At 38.7% G+C, this 10,612-nt stretch overlaps 2 protein-coding genes across 2 annotated transcripts; both read left to right on the top strand.

Moving 5' to 3' along the window:
* Positions 1-4,973: 4,973 nt before the first annotated feature.
* On the top strand, positions 4,974-7,411 carry LOC125221091 (zinc finger MYM-type protein 1-like). Its single transcript, XM_048123222.1, has 4 exons — positions 4,974-5,150; positions 5,345-5,767; positions 5,849-6,108; positions 6,283-7,411. The coding sequence occupies exons 1-4, from the start codon at positions 4,974-4,976 to the stop codon at positions 7,409-7,411; spliced, it is 1,989 nt and encodes a 662-aa protein (XP_047979179.1).
* Positions 7,412-7,875: 464 nt separating this feature from the next.
* On the top strand, positions 7,876-8,505 carry LOC125218146 (ferredoxin-thioredoxin reductase, variable chain-like). Its single transcript, XM_048119749.1, has one exon. The coding sequence runs from the start codon at positions 7,928-7,930 to the stop codon at positions 8,378-8,380; it is 453 nt and encodes a 150-aa protein (XP_047975706.1). The 5' UTR covers positions 7,876-7,927; the 3' UTR covers positions 8,381-8,505.
* Positions 8,506-10,612: the final 2,107 nt, after the last annotated feature.

Below are 10,612 nucleotides of genomic sequence, written 5' to 3'. Positions count from 1 at the left end.
GTAATTTTGCTCACATTTGCCTTTTCAGGTACATGGACTGTAGATGGGAGTTTCCCTGAGTTCCCTTTCATTTCGCCCACCGAGTTAGCGAGTTGGGCCAACTGCCTGTTCATCATGTCCATATTTGCCCTATGCTCCTTCTGGGCACTTTGCATTCCTTGCATTGTTTCATTACTGGACTGCAAGTCATTTTTAATGCTTTGCTGCGAGGCAAGCATCTCCCCCATCATGTCCTCCATAGACCTCCTCGACCTGTTTGGCTGATGGAATTGGTTTGAGCTCTGGTGCTGGTTATACTGAGGTGGTGGGTTTGACTGGTAGCCCGAGAAATTTTGTTGGTTTTGGTTCGGTGGGTACTGGTTATACTGGGCAGGAGGGTTATACTGATCGTGGTTGTGCTGGTACTGACCTTGGTTTTGGTGGTGGGTGTTATGTTGAGGTCCTGGGTTAAATTGGTGCTGGTTTTGGTTCTGGTTCTGGTTTTGGTTGTTTCGCTGATGGGGTGGCACATAAGTAGGGTTCGGGTTCTGGTTTTGAGAGTTTTGGTTCTGAGGATGCTGGTTCCTTCCTACCCAGTTAGATTGGTAGTCAGGGTTTGTTGGTCCGCGGTTGGGATATTGGTTCGGTTGGGGGTTGGGTTGATTTGGAGCCTGATTTTGGTTCTGATTCTGATTTCCATCTCCCCATCGGAAATTTTGGTGGTCCCTCCACGGTGCATCTCTTTGTTTCCCCGGAATCCAATTGCCGTTGGAATTGTAGTAACCTGCGGCATTCGCTTGCTCCACATCCGGCGAGTTGTCCAGCTGATCATATGGTAGTGCTGGGGCTTCTTGGCCTCCAGTTGGAGAAGGTGGTGGAGTGTTCTGCTTGATTGCAGTCAGCAATTCCTTTTTTAATTCCTCCATCTTCAAGTCCATCCGTTCCTCCTGGTCAGTAGCCGAAGCACTCGCTACCCTTTCTCTGCTGTACCCATCTCTCGCGTTGTCGTACGTCTTCTTCGCATTCAACAGCTTGCGTAGCACCTTTTTGGCTTCACTCACTCTCAACTGGGTGAAATCACCACCAGATGATGAATTCGCCAGATCCTTGGTTTCCTTGTTCATCCCCTCATAGAAGGTGTGGTGCACCTCTATCTCCTTCATGCGATGGTTGGGGCATGACTCCAGAAGGCTCATGTACTTCTCCCAGTATTCGCTCAGAGTTTCATCATACTCTTGCCTTATGCACGATATTTTCCTCTTCAATGCACTTGTCTTTGAAGACGGGAAAAACTCGGCTAGGAAAACTGACTTGAAATCGGCCCATGTATTGATAGAGTCGGCTGGCAGGCGCATGAACCAAGTGTTGGCCTCTCCCTTTAGGACAAAAGGTAGAGCTTTCAGTCTGTAATCATCCTCGCTCGCTCCTGCTGGCCGCCTCTGCGCCTTACAGATTTTGCAGAACTCATTTAAGAATTCGTATGGTCCCTCGTAGCTCTTCCCACAGTACGTCGGTAAGATTGCGATAACGTGGGGTTTCACATCACAGGCGGTTTGGCCTGGGGTAACCACTATGGCTTGTGGGGGATCTCCCGGCATGCGCGGTAAGTGTCGCGAGCTCGGGATCGTCCTCACCTTGGTCAGCCATTCTCACTAGTGTTCTTACTGGTTGGGGTGGAAGCTCCGGGAGTTGGTACTCTAGCTCCTCTTTTTCTTCGTCGCTACTCGTGCCTAGGTCGGACAGTGCCGTCGACAGGCCAGAACGAGTGGTAACGAGTATTGTTCCTCGGGGAAGTATCCTTGGTCTCCACTGGCCAGGAGCCGAGCCACTTCTCATAAACTGAAAACAAAAAGAAAAGAAAAATTATAAACAGTATGTACACCAAAAAGATCACACACAATAACAAGTATGAACGCCATCCATCCCCGGCAACGGCGCCATTTTGAAGTGCAGGTTCTTTGTCCTAGTGGTTTTCGTATGTGAATTGGAGTGTATCCAACTGATCAGGAAGTGATTCCCGACCCAGCTGAGTCGTTGGTACGATAACCGGGACCTGGCTTCAAACAAATTTCCTCAACCCATTTCTACTGGCTAGTATAATGGAGGTAAGGGTCGAATCCCACGAGGATGGACACGTTTTGATAACTGTGGTGACTTTCCTGGGTGTTTTGGTTAGCTACCACGCTTGGGTTGAGATTTTACCTAGACGGGAAATAAAGGTGGTACTCTACTGACTAGTAGGCGGGAAAATAACAGACATGTGGGAGTGTTCGTGAAAATAGGGGACAAGGTGTATCAGAGACATATGGAAAGTGGACAGTTACTAAAAGAGGAAATTTAGGCTACAAGGTATATCTGTTGGCTGGGGCTCTCTGACAGGTCTGGATAGTACATCTGAAAAGTAGGGAACAAAAGTAAAAGTAACTTAAAAGTAAAAGTGGTCCAAATAAAGTTGATTTTGACGTTTTCTTCCTCACCAAGTATTGACAAAAATCATATGAACACAGACACCATAACTAAAACTTCAGATTCATAAATTCAAACTCAAAATCCATCGATTAAAATGCTTAAACTTAAATTAAACGGTAAAACTGCAACTTTACTTCTACTGACTGACATGCAAGGTGGTAATCACAACGCAGAAAAGAACTCATGCACGAAAACTTGGCTAAACATAGCTACACTTTGAATCAACAACTCTCGATCAGAAAACACTTAGAAATTGAAAGCAATGACTAAATCTAACTTTCCTAGGCAGAATGAAGCAAACTCGAACCAAAGTGACATGCGAAATAGAAACTTCATAATGCAAATGTCGGAAAATAACAAGGTACTTCGAAAGAGCAACAACGATGAGTGTTTGCAAATAACTAACGATGAAAACAAGTAAACTTTAAACTAAGAAAGCGATAAAGATTGTTTTTGCCACTCCGGGCGATGATACTACTACACTGCTACGATAACTGGCTGGAACGGCGGACTGATGACTTCTCCGGCAAACTCTGGACGTCAAGTGACCATGGCTGTGGCGAGGAATGAGAGGTGGGATAATGCTGAAAGATGGATCTTCTAGAGAGAATTCTACTAAGTGTGATTGTCAAACTCCGAACTCAACTCCTCTCTCTCTCTCTCAAGTGGCTTCTTTTATAGGGAGGCTTGCCCTTGCTTTTAGGGTAGACTTCTCCCGCGTTTTGACCTTTTTGCCCTTGTCAATGATCATCCCAGCTATCCTCCTTCTCCATCTCGAGCCTTTTATCTGGCATGCATCCTGGTCAGTATCGCACCCTTCTGGCGCCCTTTTCACTTGCGTCACCTGAATCGTTTCCTACTGACTTGGATCCTTCAATCCTGCACACTTAAGCAACTGTTTTGCAGATAATACATGCATTTCACGACATACTGACCAGTAACCAAGGCTTAGAATACGACTTATCATTTTACTCTCTCTTGTTTTACTTTATCTTCATTTAATCCATTTAATATAATTTTTAATCTTGTGTCTAAAAGAAACGCCTCAACTTAGTTGGAACAGTTAGAGTATAATTTATTCAAGTACAATAAATAATGGTCTTTCAGAATATTAACACATTTTGGATAAAAAAAATTAATTATATTAAGCTGATCAACAAGATTAATTACTTAATGAACATAAAATATCTTAAACACTGGAATATGTGCTTCAAATTGGAATGATATTTGAATATTAATCACAATAGTGACATTGATTATTATTCTTGAATACTTTCAATAATTTAGGCAAGTTTAATTGAGCAAAATCTTAGCATGAGGTCAATTCTATTAACAAACACCACTAATAATGTGTGTCTCACCATCATTAACATTATTTCAATTACATTTTGTTCTTATCTCTTACTTTACTAATTACTCATTGAAACTCGTGTTATCCGCGATTGACGTAATTCTATGGATGGAGGAAAGACTTAAAACAACACAATATAAAATTTCGTACTGAAAATGATACTTTACTTTTTTCGGAGGAGTTGAGTACAATTTAATACAATAACACTACTTCGTAAATTGTTGTGCTAAAATTGAATGTCTCACAAAGTCCGAGAAGAGAAAGAGTACTCCTTTCATCCCGACTAAAATAATAGTATATTTCTTAGTCGTAACGAAATTTTAGAAGTTGTTAATTAATGTGTTTAATTAGTATGAAAAAAAATAAGTGTTAGTATTAAATATTTGTTAAATAGAGAAAAAAAAGGATTGAATCGATTCAGTTTCAAACGGAGTAAGTACTCCCTCCGTTCCTTCATTGAGTCATTTTTCCATTTCGGGAAGTTCCCTTATAGTTGAGTCCAGAGGCGGACATAAGAAGGGGCATGGGGGGCCCATGGGACCCCCAACATTTTCAAAAAAAATCAGGGGTATTTTAGTAATTTCACATTAAAATTAAATTAAATATTAATTAATATTATATTGTGGTTAACCTATGTGAGTTAAATGGACTCTTCTCATCTCCAGATGTCACCCGCCGCAATCTTCCTCCCTCTTTCTCCAATATACACTTTTGTATATTACTTTAAAAAATTATTGTTTATACAATAGAATCAAATCACGGCATTTTCACAATTTCAATTCCTAGAATAGTAGAACTATTCGGCACTTCCTAAATCAGAGTAAGAGAAAATTGCTTTTTATTTAAAAATGGGGTGTCTTCGTGTTTGAGCTTTAAAAATATATATCTTACTTTGTTTGTTTGTGATTGTTTGTTTGTGAATAATATTTAGATAATATTTGTTCATCTCTCTTTTATTCTATATCTTGCTGTTATAGAGAATTATTTACTTTGTTTATTTAGGATTGCCAAATTGAGTATTATATTCATTTTGTAATGTTTCAATGAGTTAGTAGTGGTTTCCAATTTAAGTTTCTAATATGTATGTACTTATCGTGCATTTTATTTTATGTAGATGCAATTTAAGTTTCTAATATGCATTTACTGAATTGTGCATTTTCTTTTATGTAGATAAATGCATCGTTATTTCAATAAAGTTTCTCCTGTTGCCGAGGTCTCATCTTCGTCAGTGAATGAACCTCCACTTCTCCAACCACAAGAGTTACCGATTGAAGACAAAGATAAAGTCGATTTAGAGGATGAACCCGCACTTCTCCAATCTCAAGAGTTACCGAATGAAGACAATGATAAAGTGATTTGGAGAAGCTTCCAAGTGATCCCGGAGAACGACCTGACATAATGAGTTATCCACCAAACTCAATAGAACAAGTTCGTGGAGCTTATTTGCTAAGAGGTCCATGTCAACCACGCAACCATAATTTCCTTTCTACAAGTAATGGAAATCGAAAACGTAAATTTGTCTCACTTTGGTTTGATGAATTTAAGCCTTGGTTGGAGTATAGTGTTTCAAAGGAAGCTGCTTACTGCTTATATTGCTATCTTTTCTCAAGACTCCACGGAAATGGACAAGATGCCTTTGTATCAAAGGGATTTACTACTTGGAACAAGAAAGAAAGGTTAAGAGATCATGTTGGAAATCATACAAGTGCTCATAATAGGTGTAGATTAGCATGTCAGGATTTGATGAATCAAGCTCAACACATTGAAGTCTCTATATCAAAGCAGTCAACACAATCGAAGCTTGATTATCGCTGCAGATTAAATGCAACGGTTGTTTGCCTTCGTTATCTTATCATGCAAGGAATGCCTTCTCGCGGACACGATGAGTCTGAAGGATCCTTAAATCAAGGTAACTTTCTTGAGCTTTTGAAAGTTATTTCCTCTTGCAGCGATGAGATATCTAGTGTTGTACTAAAAAATGCTCCTGACAATCTCAAACTAACATCACCGAGAATTCAGAAAGACATCATAAATGCATTTGCTGTTGAGACAACAAAAGTCATTGTACAAGATATGGGAAATGATTTTTTCTCCATATTAGTTGATGAGTGTCGAGATATATCTGTCAAAGAGCAAATGAGTGTTGTGGTGCGATATGTGGACAAGAATGGATGTGTTATGGAACGTTTTCTTGGTGTGGTGCATGTTAGTGACACGGTTGCGACCTCACTGGAGAAGGCACTTGATTCTTTGTTATCTACTTATGACTTAAGTGTATCTAGTTTGAGAGGACAAGGATATGATGGTGCAAGCAACATGAGAGGAGAATTCAATGGGTTGAAAAGTTTGATACTTAGGAGAAATCCTAGTGCTTATTATGTACATTGTTTTTCTCACCAGCTTCAACTCACAATTGTCGTTGTTGCCAAAAAGCATACAAGTATTGGGTCTTTTTATAATACTGTCAACCGTTTGTGTAATGTTATTGGAAGTTCTTGTAAGCGCAGAGATATACTTAGAGAAAAGCAGAGAGAGAAAATTTTAGAGCGGATTGCAAGTGATGAAATTTATACCGGGAGAGGATTGAATCAAGAGATGGCGTTAAAGCGGCCTGGAGATACTCGTTGGAGTTCGCATTATGATACTCTTATCAACTTGATGCAATTGTTTTCTTCGATTAATGATGTTCTTGTATATGTGGGAGAGAATTCTCGTGAGTATCCACATAGGGCTGAAGCTAATGATGTGTCAGCAATAATTAATCTCTTTGAGTTTGTCTTTGTGTTACATCTTATGATGCAAATCTTGGGAATCACACATGAACTATCTCAAGTGCTACAAAAAAAGGATCAAGACATTGTCAATGCAATGAATCTTGTCAAGGTAGCAAAAGCACGTTTGCAAATGTTGAGGGAAGAAGGTTGGGAGGGTTTGCTTAATGAAGTTTCTGAGTTCTGTAACAAATATGAGATAAATGTCCTTGACATGGAAGATGAGTTTGTGCCTCGAGGAAAAGCAAACCGTAGAGCTGAAAAAAGGAAGAATCTCCACTATTGTCGAGTTGAGATATTTTGTTCTGTGATTGACATGCAAGCTCAAGAGTTAAACCATCGTTTTGGTGAAATTAACACGGACTTACTTTCATGTATGGCATGTTTTGATCCTAGAGATTCATTTTCTGCGTTTGATTTGGAGAAGCTGCTTCGTCTTGCTAGTTATTATCCATCAGAATTTTCTGGAGTTGCTTTGAAAGAGCTTGAAAATCAACTTGAAAGCTTTATTTTTGATGTGCGGATAGATGAAAATTTTTCACAAGTATTTGGGATTGGTGGTCTTGCTAAGAAGATGGTTTCTACAAGAAAGCATGAAAATTTTCCATTGGTTTATTTGTTAGTCAAGTTGTCATTGATCTTGCCGGTTGCTACTGCCTCAGTGGAAAGAGCTTTTTCAGCAATGAAGATCATCAAGAGTACTCTACGTAATAGTATGGGAGATCAACTGTTACATGATTGCTTAGTTCCTTACATTGAAAAGGATGTCTTTGTTTATGTTAGTAATGAAACTATTATGCAGCGATTTCAGAAGATGAAAAATAGAAGAGAAATGTTATGATATGATTGTATTTGACTTTAATATTTAAACATTATTGTTTTATTTTTATATTTGTATTTTATTTTTAAAATTATTTTTGGACCCCCCATCGTTAAAATCCTGCGTCCGCCACTGGTTGAGTCATTTCCATATATAGTAACTTTATTCTTTCTACTTTATTCACTTTTTACTTTATTCTCTCTACCTTTTTCTCTTTCTTACTTTATTCTCTCTACCTTTTTCTCTTTCTTACTTTTTTATCTATTTATTTAACATACTCAACATTCATTTCTTAAACTCCGTGCCGAAAAGTTCCACCTCAACTATGAGGGAACGGAGGGAGTACTTGTTTACGAAACTACTACTCTAAATTAGATAAAAGCTAAAAAAGGGTATGTGATTTAAACAAAATTTTAATCCATATGTAGTGGATAACTATAACCCATACATTTGCAGTTGTAGTGGATAAACGTATAAAACTCTAACGCCACACCACAACCCTCAATTGAAAATCATCTTCCCCCAAAATAACAAACAATGACCGCCTCAACAGCCTTCTTCTCTTCAATTCTCAACATCCCCACTTCCAAGATCTCCAATTCCCATCTCAGTTTCAACCACATCCAAAAGAAGCAATCTTTCTTCGCTCCGTCAATCCCAATTTCGATCTCCTGCAATTCAACCGCAATATCCAATTCCTTGACTCTCGATCACGATGAGGAGGTGAAAAGGGCGGAGTCGATACTCGGGTCGAAAGTCCGGGTCAAGGTGCCCCTGAAAGTGTACCACGTGCCCAAGGTGCCCGAAGTGGATCTCACGGGCCGGGTCGGGTTGCTGAAGCAGTACGTCGGGGTTCATAAGGGGAAGAGGATCTCTGCGAATTTGCCCTACAAGGTGGAATTTGTGGCAGAGGAGATTAGCGGCCGCGGCGGTAAGCCGATTAAATTCCTTGCGCATTTGAGGGAAGATGAGTTTGAGTTTCTCGATTGATTGTGCTCTCACTTTTTTTAAAATTGTGTAATTCAATGTAGATAATGTACCCCTTTATATTTACTATGTCGAATTGAGTTCTATGGTTGCTTTGCCACCGTACTTCAATGAACAAATTTTACTGATATAGCATTGTGCTTTGTCCTAGTTTTACGTTAATACTCCTCATTTCTTTTTGGCACAAAGATTAAGAAATAGATGTAGATGTCCACATTCTTGAATAGTAGTTGGAGTAGTTGTGTGTGATAAAGTAGAATGGAAAAGATGATTGAATATTTTAATGAAGAGAGGGTGAGAGGGATTTATTTCCAAATATAGAAAGTTGATATCTTGAGTAAGAAAAACTAAAAAGGAAAGGGAGACATCTGATTTGAACGCTTTAGGCATCTGATTTAGATGGTACTCCGTTTCTTAAGGCGAAAACCTGTGCACAGCAATGAAAATACCTGAATGTTGTCTGCTTTTTCTGTGAAGAATAGACGTAGATTATGGTTACGGTGAAAGCATATTGTTTCAGCCGTTTTCAGTAGTGTGTATTCACTGCTGAGAAGCTGTTCCAACTTCCAATATAGGTCTGCTATATCGTCTTTTTCTCATCTTTCTATGCTCTTCGTTTTTACCTATGGGTTTTGTTGTTTGATTTGCTATCAATTCCTAAGAACGGGATGATACTTATTGCAGACTCTGACTATGGAAAATTTCTTCTTGTTGGTATTATTTTTTTGTCAAATCGTGAGGATTCTTCCTAAACACTATAGTAGTAGTACATCTTAAGAATTTAGCTCTTCTTGTGAGATAACAGTTGTTGATTTCACATCTTCGTGCCAGTTCTTTGAAACTCATCTATATGATTCCAAATTGTCTCTTGTTTCTTGAATTTCACGTTGTCAGTTTCCACTTGATGCTCTACGATGTACACACATTACGTTTTCTGGCAACATTTTTTGTTTCAACTTGTAACTTTTAGGAGATAACATTCTTGATGACTCATTTGTTCTTCTGCAGCATTCGTCATTTATTTCCTAGATAATTTGAATTGGGTGTGTCACGTGATCTTGGCTGCTCTATTTTCGCAGTTTTGGTTTCACTCTCTATAATGATGGCTGATGCTGGTTTCAGCAATGCAATCCAAGCATAGGCATATGGATTTTGTCTAAATGTTGTTTCTGCTACCTCTGTTCTTGTGTTTAGGATTAAGCATGGCGTTGTGTGTTTTTAGAGTTTTTTGGGATTAATGGTATGGAGAAACTTAGGTCATTCTTGGTATAATAGAATGACATAAGAGTAGAATGGAATGAGGATAGGAATGAAATGACATTTTTTTTGCATTCGCTTTGCATTTTTATTCAATTCCCTCACATTCCAAAGTTGGACAAATTTCCCACTTAGGAATTTTGGTACCCGAAGAATGCCTGTTTGGAGAATGTCTGTTTGGAGATCTAGGACGACTTGGTTTCTCTGGTATTGGAAAGTCGAGGCTAGCTTCACTCGATTCTGCCACTGTCGGAAGAATTGGGTTATCCTATATTTGAAAAGAAATGCTCTATTCGCCCGCGAATAAATCGTTTTGGTAGTCTACATAAAAATATCAGTGGTCTCGTGTTTAATCTGGTTACAACAGATTTTTGAGATGTTATTTTGTGCGTGAGTTGGGTAGAATGGAATGAGAATAGGATGAAATGACATTTTTTTTGCATTTCCTTTGCGTTTTTATTCAGTGCCCTCTATTAAAATAGAAGTAGGAATCACAATCCATTCTAAAGTTGCACATGCTTCCAACTTAGGAATTTTGGTACCTGAAGAAAGAAGGTCTTTGTCTGGAGACCTAGGACGACTTGATTTCTTTGTTCTTGGAAACTCGATGCTAGCTCCACTTGATTCTACCACTATCGGAAGAATTGGATGGCTCTATATTTGAAAAGAAATCCTCTAGTCATGCACGAAAAATCGTTTTGGCTCATACACCAAAGTTAGTCCCAGTTACATAAAAAATATTAGTGGTCTCGTGTTTGAATCGGTTACAACAGATTTAATATGCATGAGTTGGTAGTCATAGAGTGGTAATGTCTTTCGACTAACGGTCTCGGGTTCAGGGTTAAGTTTGCCACGATGATGAAGTTTGCATCATTAATTTCTAATCATTTACCATAAAAAAAAAGAGTTGGTAGATTTTTTTTATGCATTAATTAATGTTCTAAGATAATTTTAATTATATTCATAACCAATTGATAT

This window comes from Salvia hispanica, chromosome 4 (genome assembly GCF_023119035.1).
Source record: "Salvia hispanica cultivar TCC Black 2014 chromosome 4, UniMelb_Shisp_WGS_1.0, whole genome shotgun sequence".
In the NCBI taxonomy this organism is placed as follows: domain Eukaryota; kingdom Viridiplantae; phylum Streptophyta; class Magnoliopsida; order Lamiales; family Lamiaceae; genus Salvia; species Salvia hispanica.
Note: the sequence above shows the minus strand (reverse complement) of the source record. Positions and strands in the feature narration are given on the sequence as shown.

Excerpts from the sequence above, each read along its gene's own strand:
- LOC125221091 (XM_048123222.1), top strand. The coding sequence starts at position 4,974 with ATGCATCGTTATTTCAATAAAGTTTCTCCTGTTGCCGAGGTCTCATCT. Across the intron at positions 5,768-5,848 it reads GCGATGAGATATCTAGTGTT|ACAACAAAAGTCATTGTACA; the intron begins GTACTAAAAAAT and ends TTTGCTGTTGAG. Across the intron at positions 6,109-6,282 it reads GGACAAGGATATGATGGTGC|TATTGGAAGTTCTTGTAAGC; the intron begins AAGCAACATGAG and ends TTTGTGTAATGT.
- LOC125218146 (XM_048119749.1), top strand. The coding sequence starts at position 7,928 with ATGACCGCCTCAACAGCCTTCTTCTCTTCAATTCTCAACATCCCCACT.